The sequence below is a fragment of the Peromyscus eremicus genome, chromosome 15 (assembly GCF_949786415.1).
Source record: "Peromyscus eremicus chromosome 15, PerEre_H2_v1, whole genome shotgun sequence".
NCBI classification, from domain to species: Eukaryota; Metazoa; Chordata; class Mammalia; order Rodentia; family Cricetidae; genus Peromyscus; species Peromyscus eremicus.
Window position 1 is genome coordinate 54,516,293 of NC_081431.1, and position 25,065 is coordinate 54,541,357.

Genomic DNA, 25,065 nt, shown 5'->3' on the forward strand with positions numbered 1-25,065 from the left:
CATGGGCAGGCAGTTACTTCCTGCTGACTGCGGTCCTTTCATCTTGTTTAAAATGTACTGTTCTTGAGCACACTGCATGCTCAGCCAGCCCCATTAACGAGGCCAGTTCTACCTCTTGTCATCTCTCAACCCAGCTCTTATGTACGTTCTAGCTGTAGATAAGGACCCACTTATCACCCTCCTGGCTTACTGTAGTGGCCTCCTGTGTGAAGCCCTTGTCTCCAGGTTTGCCCTTTCTTGCAAGCTGTCTGAGGGTTGCATTTGGTATCTGACACTGCACTACTGTGCTCCTCAAAGCTCCTCACTGGAGCCCTGTGCATTACAAATGAAGAACACACTTCTTACAATGGCATAAAAGCCCCTTAATAATCACCTCTGAGCTTTTCAACAATGTGAGCTTTCTCTCTAAACAGGATTCTTTAGTTCCATCTGCATCACATTCTCTATCTGGTCATTTCTAATCTTCTCCTGTCTGGCATGACACCCCTCCTTCCCTTCCAAATGCCAGGCTAACCCCCTACTCACACTCAGTTTTTTCAGGTCCCTTAGCTTTTTTTTTTAAAGATTTATTTACTTTTATTTTATGTGTATATGTGTATATCCCTGAGTGTATGAGCACCATGTGGTGGCAGGTAGCCACAGAGTCCAGAAGACTGCATGTCCTAGAACTGAAATTACAAGTGGTTGTGAGCTGTCTGGTGCTGATGTGGGTGCTGGAAACTGAACCTGGGTCCTCTGGAAGAGCTGCAAGTGCTGTTCCTCAATGAGCCATCCGTCAAGGTCCTCCCTAGGTTTTCTAGCAAAACAATGGGAGACTCTAAGAATGATGTAAGTTTTAACTATGTGAGATTCTTGTTTGACATTTTATAATCTCTGACACCCTCATATCATAACAGTAACTACTGGATATGAGTAACATTAAATTCATTCATTAATCATTTACCAATATCATGCTCTAAGCATCAAGTTAGGTCCTAAGAGAAAAAGATGAACAGAAGCTATTCTGTCAGGATGGAAGTCACGCATGGGAGAGGTATGACAAACAGAACTAAGAGCATGCACAATGGAAAGAGCCACGAAAGAACTGCAAAGCCCCCCAGGTGGCTGCCTCCAGCTTTCCTAGGGGCCAGAGGAAATGTACAGATTAGAGAAATATTAAAAGACCAATGGGATTTGTCAGGCAGAGGAGGGATGAAGACAAATTCCAGGAGAGGGCATTAGCTTATCGTTATATCAACTGGTCTTGATGCTAATATTTCACTTCCTACTGCAGCAGAGAGTACTGTGGTTTTGAGTTTTCCACCTCTAGCAAAGACTTGAGTTAATGAGAACGGTTAATGAGTATTAGACAGGATTAATCAGTCTACAGTGGGGGTGGGGGGGGTTTCAGGTTGATTCGCATTCACCGCCTCATCACAGATTTTGAAAGTCGTTTTTGAAAGCAGCGGTCTATGAACCTTTTAAGCAGCACAATCAGAGCTCTTTAAAGCCTTGCTGATTCCAGCGCTATTACCATCTGAAACTCCTGTGTCAACTTGAATTCACATCGCATTCAGTGTTGATGGGTTTATTTGGGGTGTTTGGACATATTTACATTTGTGCTTAGGAAAGCATCTTTCTGAACTGTGACAGCAAACTGTGAATTCCACCAGGAAACAGGGCTTCCGAATATTGGCAAGGTTCTCATGTTCGCTGGAATCTCTATTTAAATATCGGTGGGGCCTGTCTTGCAGGACACATATGTTCTTATTAATTGATTGCACATTAATAAAAATAACAAGTTAACAGTTTTAACACTTTTTCAATGGAAGTGCTAGCATGATAAAACAGGATCCCCTAAACTTCTGTTACTTTGGATTCTACTTAACTGAAGATGAAGAAATAACAGAGTTGACTTTTAAAATGAGACACTCTTTCTATCATTCTAGCACTTGGGAGACAGAGGCAGAAGGACCAGTTCAAGGCCAGCCTGGACTACATAGCAACACTCTGTCTCAAATAAGCAAACAAACAAATGCAGTTATGGGTGCATGCATGTTCACACATACACACAGACACACACACACACACATACACACACACACACATTCACAAAAACTTACATACACCTGAGAATGTACGCACATGTGCATGCACACACATGCATACCTGCACACACATGCATGAACACACACAAACAGGCACACACACGTGCACGTGCACACACAGTCATGAGCATATACACATGCATGTATACATGCATTCACACATGTGCACACACACAGGCACACACAAATGCACATACATAGTGCTTCAGGTATATTGATTATAGAACATTATAGTAAGTTTCTGTAGCTCTCTCTATTTTACAACCTTCTTCAATAGACATATTCAGACCAGCCTGTGTGTTTGTTTGTTTTCTTTAACAATTTCCATTCTGACTACATAGAGCCTCTATAACTACATATATATGAATCCAGACATCATGGTCCAGTTTCTGTCAATCTTCCTCTTCAGCAATAATCATAATAAATATTCCTTCTGCTTACAACAGCAATGTAGGAATTTAGTTGATCTGAGGGTACTAGGAACCTAGTGCATTCAGATTCTACCTGATTTTAAACTGGAAAACTCCATTCACTGGAGCAGTGGGGTGAAGAGTGCAAGACATATGATAGAGCAGATTTATGACAGGGCAGAATTCAACAAACAGTTAAATAACTGAGGGTCAATGAGTGATTAATATGCTCATGTTGCAAGATCTCTGAACTATTTTAAGTCATTAGTAAATACTTCTTGTTACTTCCCAAAGAAAGGAAATGCTTTATACCAGTCCCTCCTTGCTCTGGCAATGCTAGGTGACCTCAAAAGAGTGTGGATCTGAGAACAAGAAGTGGGAGAGCTGTACACAGGAAGTAGGAAAGCTGTGCACAGGAAGTAGGAGAGCTGTGCACAGGAAGTAGGAGAGCTGTGCACAGGAAGTAGGAGAGCTGTGCAGAGACAGTGGGAGCTGATGAAGCAAAATCATTACCTTTCAATGATCTGTGCATTGATATGTATTCTATTTTAGCACATCACTTCTAATAATACAGTTTTCTTTTAGGATAATGATTTTGCTGTTCTGTTGAGAAGGATTCAAGCTTGGTTTTAGTGCTGAAGGATGCTGACCTGGGGTCTTTGTTGGTGAGTCTAGAAATGGAAGCAGGCAGACTCTCTGCCTTTTCCCAGCCTTCACCCAAGAGTCCCAATCTCACTTCAAAAGCATGACATTGGTTCCACTCCAGATGCAGAATCAAATCATGATGACAATTAGTAGAAGCAAAAGAAGAAAGTGTCCCTTTATGTACTCAATGCTGCTGGTGATCCTGTTATGAATCTGTAACCATCTTCTTAATTTCTAAATATGACCTCTTTCCTGGCCTCTTTTGAAGGTTCCATTGACTCTCAGATATCATTTCACTCACGATGCATTTGACAACTCCAGACCCAGCATGAACGTTCTCATCTTCTTCCTGCTAATCTACTGAACCATTTGTTCATCAGCCCGTACCCACAGTGGATTGCTGTTAGTGCAAGTGTCCCTGTCTGTGTGGGAGGCCACGACACTTGTGATCTGAATCCTAGATCTCTTTCCCTCTAAAAGATTCTGTTTCTACAAAGTTGCCTCTCTCTACTCTTCATGTCCAATAGGACCTTGAATTTCAACTAGTTTATAAATACGATTTAAGATTTCCTATCCCTGTGATGGTCATAACCTAAGCTAACCTAGGCATACCACATCCATATTTCCCTCATAGGACAATACTATTTCTCTGATAATTTTTATACTTTCATAGCTATCCATGACTGCTCCTCCCCATCTCTCACATTCTCTTGTTGAGGGTATATGGTTCTGAGTCACAGATACATTGTGTTTTACTTAAATAGTTAGCTGCAGTCAAGACAACAATCACCCTGTTCTATTTGGTAAAAATCAATAAATAGAAATTGATTATCAACCAGGAGCTTATGGATCTTCTGGATGCTTAATTCAGTTAATATGTGGCTTTGCTGAACTAGGCTGGGCTAGTTCTAGAATGGCCTAGGATAAGCTAACGCTTTGGCTTTGCATAGTCAACCAACAGTAATCTACCACTTCTAGCTAGAAAGCAGTAGTGGTGACTAACCGATAACAGATTTTGGCTCTTAAGTTTTGCAGAGGCACAGTCTCGCCATGTAGTGCAAGTCAGCTTCCCAGTCCTCCCCTGTTCTGACATTACATACAAGAATCACTATCCAGCTAATTCTCGGCTTTGTGTGTGCTTGCTACTATGGAGGAAAATATTGTGATCTTTATATTTATCTCCAATTTGACAAACAGCATAGTTTTGTTTTCAGGTGTAGTGAAGATGAGTAAGAACTCAGGGGGTCCTTTTCGTTTTTTTTGTAGTGTGTGCACAGAGGATCACAACAAGAATAGACAATTAAAATATGCTTAGGAGTATTCATTTCTCTATGAAGAACTGTGTGAACAGAAAAATCTTTTAAAGATAAGGACATGCTCACAAATGAGGCTTTTTGGTGTGACTGGAAAGGCTTTCAGCAAAGTGGGTTATCTTTGAGATATAGGAAATCTTTTCATATGTAAATAAAGTAAAACTTGGCAGCTGTACCATCTGTGAGAATGTGAGAGTTCTGGGAAATGAGTCATTCAGTAACAGAGATATGAAACCATTTTTGAATGTAAAAATATGTGAGCTACTGGGTGATGGGGTTAGCACTTCTGGCAGTAGAGTATCTCAGATTGACAGGGGGCATCAAGAAATTAACAAACACAAGTAGTGAAGGGAAAAAGCTGTAAGTAGTTAATACCACTTTTTAAAACCTGTCCAATTCCATAATTGGAATCAAATATTAAAGTGCTTAGCAGAGACCCCTAATTGTCTTGGCTGAAAAGAGTCTGAGGTATAGGGACAGTGAGCAGTTTGCTTATGGAGTGTGTGGGGCAACAGACACTTAGGACAGATGCAGCTTGCCAGTACCCAACACTCACTTCTTCCTTCTCTATGTGGCACTAGCTCACTGGTGAGAAAACCATATGCTAACTTTGATGTGCTCCTAAAGTGCTTAGGTCCCCCAAATAATCCTGTGTAGGTTCAGAAATTTGTTAACTTGTGATTAAGCTAATATGCTTAAGTGTCCACATGCAGATAGTTGACTTTTTGGTTTTCAGGAGATGAGACAGAAAACTAAATCTCACCAGGCAATGCAAACCACAAACTATACCCAGAAGTGTCCACGCCATGACTTTTCAAATGGGCAGCTCTCATCACTTTATATCTTTAATCCCCACTCTCTCTCTCTCCTCCCTCTCTCTCTCCATAATTGGGTTCTCCAAATCTTAGTTGAAATTCCTCAACAGGGAGACAATGGAGACAGCTCCACTAGATGTCTGTTCCCCTTAAAGTAAAACATACACATTAGAGACAGGCTTCTTTGGAAGGTTTTGGACTTTTCTGTTTAGTAAGAAATACACTGTTTTTCTTATAATGGAGAAATCTATCACATAAAGCCCAGAAACTAATCTGATTGGTTTTTCTTATTCATAAAATTGGAAAACTAAGGAGCCCAATAGAATTTCTATTTTCTCCTGCTCATCAAACTTGAATATAAAGTTGACTATTTCTGAGATTCTAAAATGTGTAAAAATGATAATGATGTCTATCAACTTCTGATCTCACTGGAATTAAAATTTGTCACATATGGTATTTGAAAATCAACTACTAGTACAAGGTGTAATGGCACATGACTTAACCCCAGCACCCGGGAGGCAGAGGCAGGCAAATCTCTGAGTTTGAAGCCAGGTTTACAAAGTGAGTTCCAGTACAGACAGAACTACATAGTGGGACTTGTTTCTAAAAACAAACAAAAAACAACTTCAGTACTGCTAGTGTCCAATATCCTCAAAGGTGCATATTTAAACCTTCCTGGGATGCAGCTTTGCAATAAGTGAAAAGGACAGACACAGGTATCATACTTTCAGGGTGAAGCCTGGGCTGCCACTGTTTCCCAGGCAACTAGGTAAAGTTCAGAGACTCTCATGGCCAGTATGAGAAGGGAACTGACACTTTCTCTGCACTAGGACTAAGGGAATTTATACATTGAACAGCAAAGTGCCCAGCTCTCAGGAATTTAGCTCATTTAATACAAAGACCAAGATAAGGGTATACTAATTCATTATGTTGGAGGTTCACCTCTTTACAAACTACAAAATTTATCCAAGTATCTTCACTGTTATATTATCACTTTTTCTTTCTTAAAAATATGTATTTAAGAGAGAATACCATTATGTTGCTTGCAGTTAGGTAAATATAACAGGGATGGGATTCATTTCTTCTAAGGTGACCTGTAACATTATTTCTCTCTATCTCTGTTCTTACAAAGATTTTAGAAATGCTTTTTGAACTAACAATGAAATCCTATGATTTTTCTCATTGACTGGTTAATTAAAGTCTTGGCATATTCACTTTAGATGTATATAAGGATCATAATCATGTTCTCCTTCTTAAAATCATTATATAGAAATTATATCTAACAGAGCATCTTCTAAGCCAACAAAAAGAGGTGTGAAAATATACCTTAAGAAGGCTCTGGTGATAGTTTTCTGTTCAAGTGTCAGAAATCAAGTTCCTCCCTTTCTTAACTTACTTCAAATTAAATGCCAGTCATACTTATTTCCAGGAGAGATGATACAGTGTTATTTATTTTTTAATTCAGTGCCGTACGTGAAATACGTGACATGAAAGTTTGTAGGTATCCAATAAACTTCAGATGTACAATTTCAATCCCTTAATATTAACAGAACTCATCCCCCACTCTGTCCCCTTGGAAGTACGAGGAGCATTCAGTTGGTGGCTCTGTAGTTCACATGGACTTCTGCTTTCATGTCACACACCATGCTTAGCAGCTGCTTGATCACACTTTCCATACATTTGTTGTAGCTTCTGTGCAATTCTTTTATCTTCTCTAGTGTTTGCTCTTCTATTTCATCTGAGAGGTGGCTTTGAGAGCCCATCATCTGTGAAAGCAAAAGATGAAATTTATTTGAATGTATGCCAGGTCAAATTGAATTGTTTTATAAACTTCATCATAGTTTTGATGGTTGTTCTATGGTGTGAGTGTGGGGGGGGGTATGGGGGGTGGGTGTGTGGGTGTGCGCGCGTGGGCGGGTGTTAGAATGCTTTATGCTTTCTTCTTGGAAGAGACGGGATTATGAAAACCCTGGTTGTGAATTATGAACATCCCTAAAAACTCAGTGGGCTCGTTCCATAGACTTCACTCAGGTTTCTAATTCTTAGGCCTTCCACATGCTTTTTATATCACATTTAAAGCATTTGCAATAATTTCCATTCTATTCTCAAATTTCCTTTTGTTTACTTTCTGAATTCCAATTCCGGAAAGACAGCATTAAGCTCATGTTTCCCTGATTTTACAGAGCAAAACATGTAATTTTAAGGAAGATGTAGACAAAATATGTTGTCTGAGGTAATTCTCATGGAGATATCTATAAAAGATGTAGGACACCAGGTATAATATTGAAAGTTTTCACTTCAACTGGTTTCTTTCAGATTGAAATATGCTTGTTCATTTAGTTGCTTTTAAATTTTGGACACAGTCAAATCTTTCCAATTGTTCTTTATTTAGCAGTGCTTCCTTTTATTTTTCATTTTTTCCCATCCTATTATCATCTTCATCAAGTCAATTTTTGGTTTAAAATATAATGTAACAAGGAAAGGTATCAATTTAAAGAAGTGCTGCAGTGAAACACTGGAGAGTTCTCCTTTACTAAAAGTTAAGTTTGCTCGGAATTCATCTGTCTCCAAACTCAGACTCTCATCCTTCTCTTTCTCCTCTTCTTTTTCAGAATGGATCTCATGTAGCCCATAGCTGCCTCAAACTCACCATGTAGCTGATAATGACCTTGAACTCTTCACACTCTTGCTTCTACCTCTTTAGTGCTGGGATTAGAGCATTTGTGCCACTATGCCCCATCTATGGGTTCTGCGGATTGAACCCAGGACTTCATGCACATGATGCAAACACTCTACCAACTGAGCTACCATCCCAACTTGACCTTTCTTAAACATGGTTCTGTTAAGTCAAGACTACTGAGGGTTTCCGTTTCCTTTCTGTTTTAGTAGCTATGCACTCACTACAACCCCAGGTATGCAGCAGTGACTGTCTTCTGTTGCAGAGTTGTTAGGTTAATTTAACTCTAGAAACGAGAAACTTTCTGATTCTTAACCTTGAAACGAAACACAATCCTAGCTGTTGGGTCTAAGTTCTTTTCTGTTTATATTCCAGGCACCAGGAGAACAAATCAAAGAATGTGATTCTGCAAAGCTACAGTCGCTGAGAGGAAAAATAACCTTAAGTAAAAGGGATTATGATAACTGATTGTGTACGAAGTAGATGTAACCTACAGATGTGCATAGAGCCGATTCCATGTTTAAAAATAGTTGAGAACTACTTAACAAAATAATTCCACAAAATGCATTTTGAAAATTCTAAACCCAGTGTCATAAGTGGGTTTCTACAAAAATGAAACAAAGATTCAGTTAAAAGTCTTATATGGTAAAAAAATTGAAAGGCAAAAACTTGTTATACTATTGCCTATGCTCAGCACATATTACTGAAGTGAGAGGCTCCCTAGGTATTACAAATAACTCAGTTCTTGTGTTTTGTAGTTGACATTATCCAAAGCCTGAACACTTGGGGGGTTTTATAATTTGGAAGTCCATCACTCCATAGCATGCCTTGATACATGTAGGCTCAGAGTGTTGTTACTTAACTTCTCTGTGCCCATTTTCAAACCTTTTTGAGACCCTTTCTGTAGCCTTATAGCCTCGTATTGATGCTGATGTTAAGAGCTTCCAACACTTGTCACTTTCCTTTATAATTTAAATATTCCAGGCGAAGGGACAGAACAAGGTGCTGACATCAAGAAGGGGACCATGCCAGGGACAAACTGCAACAATGGTTTTATACTATGCTTGATGCAGCACAGGTTCTGGACTTTCATATGCGCACCTTTGACCGCTTAACTGTAACATTGGCATGGGAGCCCATTCTAGAGTGATGAGGAGGTTTAATTACTGTCCAAAGCAGAGAGCACATCTCCAGTCAGATTTACAATCTGATTGCATCCTTCCCAGGAAAAAAAGATTTCATGAGCTTTAAACCAAGCACTTTCTAAAACTATGGTCAGTTTTGTTTTCGCTTAAAAATAAAATGCAGTGGTCATTTCAGAAGCACCTACAGAAGATAGTGAAAGCTGACTGTTTTTGGTGATGGCTGTCCTCTCTGTTCTAGTATGCCATTCTCATGTCAGGCTTTGTTAGCCAGGATAAAGACACAGAGAAACACTTACTGATTTGTTAGTTCAACAAGGGTCTATTGGACGTCTACCATGGAGCAGTAATAGGAAATCTAGGGAAATAACAGAGAACACAACAAAGAATCCACAATTTCTAGACATATGGTCTAGAAAGAATGATGGATGAACACAATAAATGCAAATGTACAATACGTTAAATAGTGATAAAAGCTATGGAAAAAAATCAAAAACAACATTATTTTCCTTTACTTTTAGAAGAGGTCATTTCAGACAAGGTGGTCAGGAAAAGAGGCTAACGTTGAGCATGAATAAAGGAAGATGAGACTGTCTGGATGGAAGAGGGATGGAAGCCCGAGAACAGTATGAATCCCCATGGATGGGGATACTTTGTCTCCTTAGGAAGAGAAGTGTTGGTACAAATAGAACAGAAAAGTTTAAAAATATGCAGGAAATGTAAGAACCAATCATGAGGGCTGTACTCACATGTGTAGATAAGAGAGAGTTTAGAATTTGGGTTTCTAAATACTGATAGGAAGAATTCATATTTCTGACTGATCTACTCTATGCTAAGATTGTGTGTGTGTGTGTGTGTTGAGAATTGAACTCAGGGCCTAACATCTGCTTGGCAAGCATGCTACCACTGAGCTATAGTCTTAGCCTAACAAGGAAAATTATTTTGATCAAAGAACTTACTGAGAAAAGTTTTTTTTTTTTTTTTTTTTAATTTTTACAATTGGGTCCAATTTTTGAATCTCCATGAGTTCTTCATGTATTTCCCACTAAAAAGAGTTGTAAATGAATGTCTAAACTCTTGTACTTTTTTATAATGGCAGGCTTTTGAATAGTATTATAGTCATATTTTAATGGGGCAAAATATATTATATGAACTTAGCATTGCTATATAGAGGTTAATACTTTCTTTCAGACCTATTTGCAACATGACATGGTATCCTTTCTGAAAACATCATGCTCTTATTTTGTATTTATTATTTATTTTGTTATTTTTATATGTGTATGTGTATGTACATGCAGAGACCAGAAGAAAGTGTTGGATCTCCTGGAGCTGAAGCTGCAGGTTGTTTGAGCCGCCAGATATAGGTGCTGGGAATTGAACCCAGGTCCTTTGGAAGGGCAGGGAGGCTCTTGAATCCTGAGCCTCTCTCCAGCCCCATCACTCACCTCCCTTTTACTACACACTTCATACGCTTAAAAAATGGTATAAAAAAGCCAGACTTTTTTTTGTATTTAAATGAAAAATTCACTGAATTAATGTATCCACTTGCCAAGGAATCATAAGGAAATCCCAGGGGATTTCTTTGTTTCTTAGCTTTTGAAGCAGGGTCGGGATGCCTTGAGCTCTGGTCCTCCTCCACCTCTTGAGTCTGGGATTACATGTGTGTGTGGCACTAGGGAGCGGAGATGGGTATCTACATGCATCTGCTAAAAGAGAGTTGGTCTAACCAATTCAATTCTGCATCTTAGCCTATCAGTCCCCACTCTGTTATTAACCATCAATCCACAAAACACATATTTCTGTGGTAAGAATACTTCAACCAATCCTTTCAGTTGTCTATCTGATGATGTGAATGTGAATCCCCACTATACATCAGACAGCAACTGAGCAGTCTTTTTATATGAAAGTGAAATTAGTAACTCGTTCAAGACTTGGTTGGATGTCCAGCCTTGGCCAGACTGTGTCTGCTGAAGCCCAGCAGATGGTTCTAGCATTCTGCCTCAGTCCTTACCCACAGGACCACCTCATCCGAGCACCTGGAAGTCAGCACCGGCATCTCCCTCACCTTGGATTGCTTCAGATGGAACTCCTTCTCCCTCTGCATCCGGTACTGGTCAGTCTCGGCCACAGCTTCTTCCTTAGCTTGCTTCAGTCGCTTGCCTTTTCCTGAGAAACAACAGATTTCTTTTTACTCCTTATAGCAGTGTAAATGATTGAAAGGTTTTTTTTTTTTTCTTCTGATACAGGGTCTCACTATATAGCCCTAGCTGGCCTGGGACTTGCTTTGTAGACCAGGCTGGCCCCAAACTCACAGAGACCTGTCTACCTCTGCCACCTGAGTGTAAGGATTAAAGGTGTGTACCACCCCACCTGTAGTATTCAGTTAAGAACTGGCACTGCTCTTGTAGAGAATCTCCCAGCTCCCATTTCTAGGGCTCATAACTGCCTGCAACTCTGAGAGAGCGCACATCTTGTGCACAGGCGCACACATTAACATATTTTAAAAATAATAATTCAAATGTATATTTGGGCCAAAGAGCTAGCTCAGCCATTAAAGGTAGCTCATTTATCCTCTAAAGAATACAAGTTCCAGCAAATGACTTTTCTTTTAAAGTACATTGATGAATCCCAACTCACATATACACATACACACACACACACACACACACACACACACACACACACACACACATATATGTTTCTACTATGTCAAACATCATTAAAATAATATTCAATTTTTTCTTTTTTCTTCAGTTGGGTCCTTTAGAGCATGGAGTAACAACTTTCTTTCACACTTATATGTTAAAATAAGTTATCTACCCATATACTCACAGCAGTAACAGCCAGAGAACAGCTTTTAGCTGTCACTTACTCAGAAAAGACATTATTTGGTCAGATTTTTCTGTCCTGACTGGTTGCCAGGCATCCTTCAGTCCACACCAACTGGATCCTATTTAGCGCTGGCAGGCCTCCAAAATCACTGCAGACTGCAGCTCAGACTCTGTCAAATGACTTTCAATTTTTAAGGCATTTTATTGGGATTTTTTTCTTCCCATTTGCTACTCTAGAATGTCTGATTAAGCCCCACAACACATCAAAGTAGTTTTTCTTATAGTAGCTTTCTCTGAGGGAGACTTGAAAGAGGTTGTAAAACCATTTGTTTTTAATGGTTGGGAGATTTAGCTAAGTACCCCCTTTGTTTTTATTAAGAGCGAAGGTGTAAGCCTTAAGCCACAAGACAAGGTAAGATGAAAGTCTTAAGCAAACACAACAGTAGGCATCATTAGTCACGCACATGAGGTGCATTCTTTTGACAACAGGCTGATCATAATGGCTGCTGTGTCCCCACCGGCCTCCATTTTCTAGGGGATAGGCATGAATGCTCCATAGCATTAAAACTTTAAAGGGACCCTGAACTTTATTTTTTTTCTCTCTTGGAATCTACTGCCTCTCAATGTCATTTAAGATACCATATTCTTTGCTTATTTGACATAGTTTATTGTCTGATCATGTCTCAAGCTTAGGTTACAAATTTTGTTAACTGTAATACCATACACAGTTTGAACTAGATAAGTAATCCTTATTAAGTAGCCAGAAGGGATTTATAACATTTTTAATTGTATTTATTACTATTTATTATTATTATTATTATTATTATTATTATTATTATTATTATTGTGTGTACATCTATGTGGGTGGATATGAGAGTGTGTGTGCTCATGCCAAGATGTGTATGGCCATCAGAAGAAAACTCACTCTGCAGAATGGGTTCTTTCCTTACACCTTTGTGTGGGATTAAACTCAAATTTAGCCCTTCCAGGTAAGGGCTAAACTCTTGAGCCACCTCACTGGAACAACAAGAAGAAACGGTCTTAATATAAACATTTATTTGTCGCCTGCAACTTTGTAGAATTTGTGCCAGGTGCAGATTGCTTCTAAATTTCTCTCCTGGCTAGGCACGAGTTGTTTTAGTAGTCACTGAAAATGTGTTTAGAATAAAGACAGATTCACTTGGATGGAACTAGGCAACACTTGTTCAGAATAGATAATTAGCAGCCTTGTTTACACTTACTTTAAATACAGAGTCAGATGGAAACTAGTATTATGGTGATGCTTTGAGGCTTATGGAAACACTAACAGTAAGGCTTCTCTTCTACCTACTTCCTTAATGCTTACTGTCAAGTATATACTCTGAATGCTTCAGGACATTATGGCTCTACCTATTTCATGGCAATAAACACACCCTATTCACGGAGATTCTCTTGTCACATCTTGTCATTAACATCAGGATAAAAATACAAAATATCTTAGTATTTTCTTAGTGATAATGACTTGTACACATAATTACCTTACAAAATGAATGGGGCAAAACATCCCTTCTCCCCATCTTAATCCCATAGTATGTACAATGACTGGTCTCAAAATTAAGACTCCAGTACATTTTTCAAAAAGGCAATAAAAGGAAAAGCTCGGTGTGCCCTACCCCTGAGCAGAATCCAGCACTGCCCTAAGAGGTTCCACCACACAGTGACAGGCTGAGCCTGTCTGTGATTCCCCTGTCATGGCACCGGTCACCTGCTGGTTCTCATTCAATTACAGAGGAGAGCCACGGGAAATCACTGCTGGCGCAGCAATTTTCTGGATAGACTCAGCAGCTGCCGCTGTGTGAGAGCCTGCACATGCTACACCTGATTTAACCCAGTGGAAGAAGTGGAAGCCTAAAGCCGATGGTTTAGTTAGAGGTGAAGTGAAATGCATTCATCAAATCCACTCATATTAACCTCTAGCTTGCTTCTCTCTGTGTATGGGAAAAGTGCCAAAATTCGAAAGTATACCTATTTCTTAAGTATTAAAACACAGTTACTATGAACCAAAAGAAGTTCATTTTTTTTTATGCCCAATATGTTCTGTATCAAACATAGAGGTGATTATATGGAACAACCTGAATTTTTGTATAGCAGTTGAATTTATGCACCCATAGTACTTATGAGGATACACAGACTTATAAGGCCAAGAGTTCTGTTTTTGATTCAGAATATGTATTCATTGTATGCATCATGACTTTAAATAATGTTGAGAAGGGTGCTGTAGAGTGGTTCCAGAAGGGATGGGTTTCCTTTAGTCTCTCATTATTTGTTTGTTGATTCTTGAGCATAAAGCTGGACACAGAGAGTGCCCAAGTGCCTATCACATTTAGTCCTTGCCATGGGAAAGGTGCTATTAATTCAACATAGTTTGGAAATACTATATACATCCTGGCCTAGCTTCCAAGAAGAGCATTATCAAACACACAAAATCTTAAAGAATATACAAGCTCCTAGGAAAGCAATGATGCATAAAATAGTGCTTCTATATACTCTGCAATCACTGAAAATCACATTTATAGAGAGAAACTTCGACCCTTAAACTTATGGAACATACGGGCTTCTCTTCAACCTCGAACCATCATCTTCTGTCTTTATGCTAACATTATAAGCCAGGGTTCTAAACAGACAGCTTTGTCATGGACTCCAAAAAGACTATTGGGGGGAGCTTCAGAAGAAACATGGAGGGAGCCCAGACAGTTGTAAGGATGGACAGGGCAATCTGGGATTTGAAAAAGGACAAAAGGTCTGTTCTAAGCCAGTTTGACAGACATTGTAATTAACTTCACCTTAATAAAGTCAGTCGATTTCACATGTATGGCCTGTTAGGCAGACAAACCTGTTCTACATTTAACCAGTCATCACTTAGAGGTATTCTGTAATTTTTTTTCTCTGGAAAAGAAAAGGGAGGTGGAGGTAATTGAAGTGATGTTCCAATGTGTGGGGAAAGATTTTTAAAAAAAATTATCTGGGGCAAGCTACAAGCGGTTTTGTGTAGGAGATGGAAGGCAATGCTTAAAATGCAGACTCCTTAGCTTCATGCCTAGGGCAGGCCAAGGAACTGTGTGTCCTAAGATCCAAATAAGGCCTGAAGAAACAAAGAAAGACTCTCTGTTGCTTGGACTGCTATTTTCTGTAAAGGGAAAATGGGCTTTCTTTTTATTAGCTTAGAAGGGAATCAGAATTACATAGTAGATATCACATAGAAGACAAAAACCATGAGCTAGTTACTTAAGATTTCTGAGTCTCTGTTCTCATCCAGACAGGAGTAACTATCTATTAACTAGAGTCATCCTGAAGATTAGCAAAGGATATTAAGGAAGTGCTAAGCAACAAGTAGTTGTTTAATGATTCTGAATACTTTTAGGTAAGACACACTGATATGAAGACAGGCCCTGGTATGTCACTAGAGACTCCTGAAGGCTCCCCTGAGAATATCCAAGGGCTGATAATCAGAATACAGTTGGACAACTAGGTCTGCAATTCAGGAGGATGGATTGGAAGGGAAGAAGATTTGCATGTCAGTCATACAGGTCTTTGTAAGTGCTAATTGTGGCGATGGTGTTTGGGGAGAAATCAAAGGAGAGTATACAGAATGTAAAGAGGGCTGTGATTTTAAGGTGGGTAAATGCCAACACCCAATCTTCAAAGAAAAAGGCATATGGTAGAGAAGTAAGGAAAACCAAAAGAGAGAAGACATGACTAGCAGTGTACATGCTACAGAGAACTGAAGTGAGACACCTAGTCAATTAGTATTGCTGAATATCTAGTGTGTGTCACATATTAGATCTTTGGATATAGCACTGCACCATCACAAACCTTGCTGTCAGTCTGTATTCTGAATGTAATCCAGGAAACAGATAGTAGACAATATGTACATAATATGACAGGGATATTGAGCACATGAAGAATAAAGGAGTCTAAGGGTAGAGATAAGATGTGACAGGTTGTGGTTAATATAGGTGAGGTTTCTTGAATGAAATGGCAAGTGAGCATAGGAATAAGACAAATGGCCCTGTAGTGACCTGAAGGGAAAACCTCACTCAGGTATAAGGGACACCAAGCACAAGGTCCTGAGGTAGGAAGTATTGTGTGTTAAGGAAGACCTATTCTACCTAGAAAAACATTCTTGGTTTGGGGGCCTTGTTAATATGATGATAAACCCTTCTTGAATGCTATTATTTTTCTCAATTTTTAAAAAGTAATGGAAAAATAAACAAGTCATCAGGAAGAAAAACAAAACAAAACAAACAGCAATGCCATCTCTGGTGACCATGATTGCTACCAAGCCTACATCTGATTCTTTCCCTTGACCTCTGTGTTCCTTGATGTTTAATGTACTTTTCTTTCCGTTACATTTTTCTTATCAAAATTATAAGAAAACTGTGTAAATCTTGGATTAAATATAACCAAATGCTGTTACTAGACAAAAATGTTCTGTAGTTTTTATATGACCTTCTCAAAGATGTGAAAACACAGTATACTCAAGAAATACTGTTAGTCGGTAGATTATAAAGAAAGAGGACATATTTACAGGCCTGCAAAGTATATAAGACATGGCCATGAAATTTTATACAAGGCTTTTATTTTATTAGTTTATTAAAAGTCATGTACTCATGAAGCAAAACATCTAGTTGTAGAGTTAAGCTTTTATTAAATAAAGGAGCTTGTTCAAATAACCTGATTATCTTCAGATTTGGAAACAAATGGGTGAATTGCTGCCTTACAAGAACTGTCAGGTGATAACACCCACAAAAACAAGGCTGTGTGAGCTGATGTTAGTTAAATAGGAAGCAGAGATGTTTCTTAAGTAAATTTTGCATCAAAATGATTCAATTGTAGATTCAGAGGACAGAACATCAGCACTTGAAAGGCAATTCTGCTGTTTATTCTTTGGAGGACTATGAGTAGATGAGATTGCCTGGGCTCTTGGTATACAGAATGAAGTATCAAACCCTTTGTCTTAGCTCAGTTACTCAAGACCACATTATGAGGTGATATTGTTCACAGAACTATTCTGAGATGGAGGAAGTGGGCACAGTCAGGTGAGGGGGTGACCTGCTGAGGCCATGCAGACATTAAGAAGCAGAAGCTGGATTTGTAGCAGGCAGGACAGCTCTAGGCAGAGAGGACTGAGTGTGTAGAGAGCCAGAGGGTGTTCCTTTACTCATTCTAATCATCTGTAGCTCCAGAGAAGTCTCCAAATTCTTGTTTGTTTAGTTTTTCTCATATCCAGATGCAAACATTTATGTGCTTATTATAGCTTTTGGTGTACATCCTATGATGCAGTTTATACCTTTTAATGGAGCACATCAACTATTCTCTCTCTACAGCTTGAAAAGAAGATAACTGAAGTGTGTATGAAAGGTCGTGGCACATGTTATAAGATGGTTTAAAAATACAGGCTCTTTGTATGATGTTGAACTTCACACATGAGGACCTTTCAAATGAGCAACTCTCACGTGGAGCTCTGGAGTATTCTCATTTGCAAGAGAGCACACCTCACAAAACCACCATGTATTTCAGAGAAGGACAAGTCTCCTGCCCTCCTGTTGGTGCTGATACCTTGGATTTCTAATTTAATTCTGAGCAAAGCCTCAGCTCAATGCCAGATCTGGATCTCCAGAGCTGGTCTATGATGTTCCCTTGTAAAAATGTAGCTTGTCTTGGAACAACATATTGCTTCTGTTTTGGTTAATGAACAACACACAGAAAGAATGCTGACTCCAAGTATGACAAAGTACAGTAAGCCTGTTGTCCCTTTATAAGCACCACGGCTGCTTAGCAGGTAAGAATATGTGTGAGAGCCATACAATAAGTTTAAGCTTTCTCTGTCAAGGTTTCCCTGCATAGGATCTGGAGACCCAGACCTGGCAGCAGGACGAAACAAGAATGATCAGACTGCTTCTCTCTACTCTATACAATTTTTCTATTATTTATACTTACAGCAATATACGTCAAGAATGGATATTATAAACAAAATAATTCTATATATTCAGTTTACAGTCATATACACACAGTTTTCTTCTTCAAATATCTTGATTACTAGTCACATTTTAGATTGTAGAGACCAATATAGCCATGTGAAGTCTATTTTTTAATGACTGAAGTTCAGAGATGCAAAATAATTTGTATGAAGAAACACAGATATTTCACTTGAGTAGATGGATTTTCTTCTCTGTTGTCTCATAACCAGGCTTTCCCACCTGGTCTGCAGCCCTGCCTACTCTCCTCAAACCATCTCTGTAGGTCACCAGGGAGGATCTTGAGAGCTGGTTGCTACAGGCCTCACCAACTTTGGGAGAATTCCTCCTGGTGCACTATTTCTACAGTCCCTTATCCATATCCCTCCAAGTGTGTACACATTCTATTATGTAACAGCTTTACTGGGATCTCAGGAAGCCCTCCTTAATGAACTAGATGAATATTTTTCTAGCATTGACATATACATACCACCACCTCTTTGCTCTTGGATTTTCCTAAAACAGCAAACTATGCTAATTCTTTTTTTTCTGTAGGAGGCCTACATCTCTTTTTTTTTTTAACTCTCTTCCCTCCCTTTCATGTCTCTGTTTCCCTCTCTTGTAAATGTATACTCACCCACCCCACTGAAGCAACCGCCTGAAATTCTAACTTTCAAATAGATGGATTTAAGAAAGAGAAGGTGATCTATTATAACCCTTACTCCCAATCTCTAAACTTCCCATATATCACATTTTCAGATGAACATTTTTTTTTCCTATGGAAAATAAAGTAGATGTATTTGTTAAAATGGTGACTATATGTGCCCCTGTCGTTCCTCTGTCTCATTTGAACAGGTATTCTTCAGGAAGGAAGAACGGAGGTGTACTCGTGTGGCGACATCAACAGGGCTTAGAACTAGTGAGTGCCACAACCGAATGAATGAAATAAAAACTACTGGAACATAAGAGGAGGGTCAACACACCAAGTGTATAAAGTGGAATGAATTTCTCTTTGCCACAGATCCCTTAAAAACTGAGTAAGACGGGTGCTGCTGTCATGAAACCGCCACCTGCTGACAGTAAGAGGGAAACAGCCATGTTCCGTGCGACCTGTCCCCAGGCCTCTTCGTGACACAAGAGGACCCACTGACAGGCTCTGCAGATCTTAGCTCACCGGTGCTGGGAGGCAACATGTTTTTCAAAATATTTTAAAACTCGATCTATATACTATTAGAGGCTGATTAGTTGATTGTTATTAACTGTTAGATGATTGTTGGCTCAGATATTCATGAGCTAAGACATAGTATATAAAATAAATGTGTGTACATACATCTACACATGAAGCTATCAGCTAATAAAATGACTGTTTGGAGCACAGATAATAAAATATATATTTTAATATGATTTCTGAGAAATGGCTACCCAAAGCCAGCATATTCACTTCGGAAAGAGAAAGAAGTTGGGCTTTTGTTTAGCTTCATTGTGAACTCAAAGGCACAATGCCCTCAGTGGCACTCACCCATAAACAACTTGCGTAATTAGCAATATTTCTTCTTTGCACACTTTGAATAGAGAAAGAGAGTTGGCATTCTTTACTGGAATCACAGAATAATATATCAGGCATGTGCCCAGTACCGTCCTTGAAGCAAAGACAACATCATTATTGTATCTTATAATATTTTGATTTTCCAGATGTTTTGAATGTGAGTGGAGAAATTTGAATACAAGACATTAGAATTTTCTAGACTGTTTATGTTGGTAGGTTCTAGACCATTTGGCTTTCTACAAAATTACTGCATTCATGCCATCTTGTGATTGCATGCATGATTTCGTCATAAGAAAAGGATGTAGAGATGTCAGTAATGGTTTCACATAGCTTCCTCCTTCCTGCCTTAGCTGTCAACCCCACTAGAGTCTTCTCTTCTGTTGTTGGTGCTCACACGGCTGAGTGTTCAGAAACCAATTCACCGTAAGGAAGGGGATTTTATTGTCACTGTAAACATCAGAGGATCAATGGACATTGGTCTACCTGCTTCCTTTTTGTCAACCAGAAAGTTATATAAGCAACATTTTAGAGACAGAGCAGTTCCCTCCCTATCAGATTGTGAATCTATTTGCAGATATAGCAGGAAAAATCATGACGAAGAAGAATGACACTTCAAATTGTTATAAATTACATAGTAAATGATATTAGCCAGAATCCTGGAAAAAACATAAATCTTGGCTTAGGGAACCAGAATTCAAGAAGTCAGTCTTGTACAAAACTTATATAAACTTCCTATACTGTATTGTTTAGGAGCTGGCTGCAGACTCAGACCTGATCCAACCCTAGGTCTGTTCCATGTCTTCTCTGTGTGACCCTGAGCATGCTTTAAAATGCCTCTTAGCATCATTTCCTCTCTTTCTTCAAAGATCATTGTGAACGAGTAAATGAAGTAAATACTGAGCATGGTGGCTGACACTATTTTCAATTTTTAAAGTATTACCTTGGACAAATCATAAAACCTCATTTTTTTGCATTCATGAAATAGGAATACTATTGATGCCTTATTCATACTGTGAATGTCAATGAGAGTAGGAAGAAAACTGGAGTTTATTGAAGACACTCATACACAAACATATAGATCTATTATTAAACAAGAAGGCAGTGAAGGAGAATAAAACAGAAACACTTAAAATGGTAGGATGTAAAAGCTACCCAGAGAGGAAAAACAAGCTATTGAAATTTTATCCCTATTAGTGGAACTGTAAACGACTGTTTACAAAGCATCAGTAATCTGCTCTAGTTGCTGTGCAGTGATGGACTTGGGTTGAAAGTTGCCTGTCTCATAACCTCTTCACAGTATTATGCAAACTGAGATGTGGGCTTGTGAAGGGAGATGCGGAGACAGGCTTAAGCCTACATCCATAACCTTATTAACCTGGAGTTGTCCATTTAGCACATGGCCTCTCAGAAACATCCCAGTTAACAAAAGCCCATCCCTGCTGTGGCAGTGTGGAATCGATGGCTGGTTAGTTCCTGAGAACGGCTTAAGCTTTCACAGGGAAGTGCTAACATCCCACTTTACATGCACGAAAAAGAGGCCTGTGGTCCTCTCCTTTGTCCCTCTGTAGTTTCTGACCAAGCCCTCACAGATGATACTTACTCTTCTTTGCTTCCTCTAGCTTGTCCTTGGCCCTTTTCTCTGCCTGCAGGAGCTGTTGGATCCCCTGAGACTGGCTGGTCATGGTGCCTTGCTCCGTGGAAGGTGACTTCTGTGGAAGCTGGGACACACAGGCCCTTTTATTCTCTAATGGATAGCCACAGAACTCAGCTTGTTTTGTCAACAGTGAACACATAGCTGTTTGTTCCCAGCTTGCCTGATTGGACCAGAGAGCTAAGTGCCAAGGTAAGCTCAAGGAGGAATCCAGAAAAGCAAGGTAGCCACTCCAAGAAGTTGAAAATTCACTTTGCCTCTGACTTCAACTCTCTATGTACAAGGCAGCTCTAATGGGCTGTTGGGTTTACTTACAAAGGAACGGGTAAGACATCGTTAGGTACACTTGTTTCCATCATATACCCCCAAATACCGACGTGTTGCTGAATTACCTTTCAGGTTGCAACATTTCCCCCTATTCCTTGTCCCTGCAATACTTATCTTAGGCCTTTATCTGTCTCTGCTTGAGGAAAATTGATTTTCCTTCTTCGAGGAAGGGTATTTTCTGGCTTTGTTGGAGAGGATCTATTCTCTTCCTCTCCTAGGCCTCAGGTGATAGGAAATAAAGACCAAATGGGACACGTTGTGTCGTTCTCTCATACTGCTTTGTTGAAGTTCAAGATGATCGTACTACAGTGTCTAAATCAATAATAAGAGGAATTAGTACCACACACTTGAGGTTAATTTAAGCACACCTTTTCTATTACTTGGTGTCTATGTACACCTATTTACAATGCACAATGATGCCCTCATAGTTCATCTGATTCTGTCCAGTAATAGACAAATGAGAAAGCCACTCACACTAAAGAATGCAATGTAACGTTTATATGTATCCCACACTTTGATTGGAAAGGAGGGGTAAACCTCTTTTTAACTCAGACTCTGATCTACAGACTGGCTTTTCATGTCCTTTGGCTTCATAAGTAACACTTCTGGTCTGTCAGGGTCAATTTCTATCAATAGGCTCCTTGACTTAAAAATTTAAAAAAAAAAATTGAGAGCTAAGCCTTTTAAAGGTATATATATATATATATATATGTATATATCCTAATTCTTTATTGATTCTTTGGGAATTTAACATCATGCACCCCAGTCCCGCTTACTTTCCAGTCCTTTCAATCCACCCCTCACCCCAGTAGCATCTTCTCCAAAGGAAACCCCCCCAAATTAATTAAAAACCAAACAAAACAAACAAGAAAACCACCTCACTCCTCATTTTGCCTGCCTTTTTGACATTTCTTCCTGTGTCATAGTGGCATTGGGAGCTATGTTGTATCATGCAGTATATTCTTTCATCCAATCAGCCCTATCTGCAAATGTTCGTTATAATGAGTCACCGGTCTGGTTCAAGGTCTCTGGCACACCATCATCACTGAGACCTCACTGAAACTCATCTCAGATATCCTGTTTTGGTACTGAGTTGTGGAGATCCTGTAGTTATCTTTCTGTAGGACCAGTTCCTTCTCACACTCCAGCAGGTCATAGATGGGGTAGATGTTAGGGTGGGCCAACCAAAGGCCCAGGATATGGGCCTGAATTTTAGCTAAGCTAGTCAGTTTAGGCCACTGGGACTGCCCCCATCAGGTGAGGGTCTGAGCCAGCTCTCCTATGCCCATGACATTGGCGCCAGCTCTCCCATGCTCGTGGTGAGGGGTGGGGCCATATCTCCCAATTGAGGAGTCCAACTCTCCCATGAGGGGTGGGACCAGCTCTCCTGCTGCAGTGTCCAGTGAGGGGCAGAGCCAGCTATCCCAGGGCCAGTGAAGAGCAGGGCAGGCTCAGCAGATCCCTCAGATTTCAACAAGCCTGTTTCCTGTGGCCCCCTGTGTAGCTTGAGTTTTCCTGCCTGGCCCACGGTCAGGGCAAATCTCTTTCACCTGCCAGTCCCACAGCCGTCAGACCCAACCAAGTAAACACAGAGACTTATATTGGTTACAAACTGTATGGCCGTGGCAGGCTTCTTGCTAACTGTTCTTACAGCTTAAATCAATCCATTTCCATTAATCTATACCTTGCCACATGGCTCGTGGCTTACCAGCATCTTCACATGCTGTTTGTCATCATGGCGGCTGGCAGTGTCTCTCTGACTCAGCCTTCCACTTCCCAGCTTTATTCTCCTCCTTGTCCCGCCTACACTTCCTGCCTAGCCAATGGCCAATCAGTGTTTTATTTATTGACTAATCAGCAACACATTTGCCATACAGAACATCCCACAGCACCCCTGTGGTAACACACACTGTGGACATCAACACAGACCACAGCTGCAGGAGGACCATGGATCCAGACATGGCCCTTAGCAGCAGCTGAGGCCAGACATCACCATGGCCCTGGTGGCAGCACAGGGCATCCAGATCCCTATGACCCCAGGGGTAGCATGGCCCTTGGACACAAACATGGTGTCAGGTGGCTGACCAGATCCCACATATCAGCATATCCTTCAGTGCTTTCTGAAGTTGTGGACATCAACTCAGACCCTGGCTGCTATAGGGCCATGGATCCAGACATGGCCGTTGGGAGCAGCCTGGACCCAGACATCACCATAGCTTCAGGTGGCAAGCAGGTCACCTACATCAGCCTTTTATGCACAGCCTTCACTTTTTAAGTTCTGCCTCTTTCCACAGCACATGAACAGTTCTGCTTCTCTTTCTCTCCCATTTCTGCACCATATATTTGCTCATCATAATGACACCTACCTGTGGATGCCTTCAGCCAGCCCAGGCTGTGAGGACCCAAGCTGCCCCCCCTATTTATTTATTTATTTATTTATTTATTTATTTATTTATTTATTTATTTATTTATTTAGAGACAGGGTTTCTCTGTGCAGCTTTGGTGCTTTTCCTGGAACTTACTCTGTAGCCTAGGCTGACCTCAAACTCACAGAGATCCAACTGCCTCTGTCTACCCAGTGCTAGGATTAAAGTCGTGCACCACTACTGCCTGGCCAGGCTGGCCCCTTTTAAGGCTTTAAAGCTTATGTTTTTTCCTAATCTTTTCAAGGGTCTCCTCTATACCAGTGGCATTGCAGTGTGTGTGTGTGTGTGTGTGTGTGTGTGTGTGTGTGTGTGTGTGTATCAGCCTTGGCAAATCTTAATCTTTCCAAGGTTATCACCTTCTTTTCCCCATATGATCACTTTTTTTAGATGCACTACTGAATCACCTGATTTTGCCTCCTCTTTCTATCTCCCCACCTCCTTCCTCTTTGTTCATAAAAAAAAAAAAAAAAAAACAAACCCAACAACCAGGTCTCATGTAGCCAAACTGACCCAAGACTCACTGTGTAGGGTTAACTTTGAAGTTTCAATCTCTTGATCTCTCTGGCTCCTGAGTGCTTGGATAATACACATGTACAGCTATACTTGCTTAATGCCTATTGGAGACTGAGGCCAGAGCTTTGTGTGTTCCAGGAAAGCACTCTGCCAACCCAACTACCTCTCTAGACCCTTGAATCAACTTCTACACTGCTCAATTTTATTGGTTAATATAATAACTAATACAACTGGGACAACAGATTTGTAAATGATCATGGTTCTTGGTGAACACACATTCCAACTGAAATCTGCTGGTCTTAGTGGCACTTGTCATCAGCTGAAGCGCTGGGAATCATTAATTATTCTGTGAACTGTTAAGTGGGGATTGTTATGAGAAAGCCATTTTGCTCTTCTGCTGGCAACTTTATTGAATATCGCAGCCTTACAGCGAAAAAGTAGTTCAAAGGGATTGATACTGAGTCAGAGAGGTCAGCAGAAAAGACGTCATGAAAATGATTCTTCATGTTGTGAAGAAAATGCTATGTGTCCCCAAGCCTTCCCTAGTCTTCAATAAACTTCTTGCTGGCCCAACCCTGGCCCTTTGCTTGGTGCTTTGTTCCATTCTTTAAAATAAATCTGCATAAAATATAACATAAGTGAGCATGTATCTTAATTGTCTGAAGGGATCTTATACTTTCATATAT

General features: G+C 40.0%; 1 protein-coding gene across 1 annotated transcript; it reads right to left on the reverse strand.

Moving 5' to 3' along the window:
- Positions 1-6,778: 6,778 nt before the first annotated feature.
- On the reverse strand, positions 6,779-21,159 carry Atp6v1g3 (ATPase H+ transporting V1 subunit G3). The gene is made up of 3 exons (XM_059281192.1): positions 21,063-21,159; positions 11,155-11,255; positions 6,779-7,036 (listed from the first exon to the last, which is right to left on the reverse strand). The coding sequence occupies exons 1-3, from the start codon at positions 21,142-21,144 to the stop codon at positions 6,863-6,865; spliced, it is 357 nt and encodes a 118-aa protein (XP_059137175.1). The 5' UTR covers positions 21,145-21,159; the 3' UTR covers positions 6,779-6,862.
- Between the last annotated feature and the right edge of the window lie 3,906 nt (positions 21,160-25,065).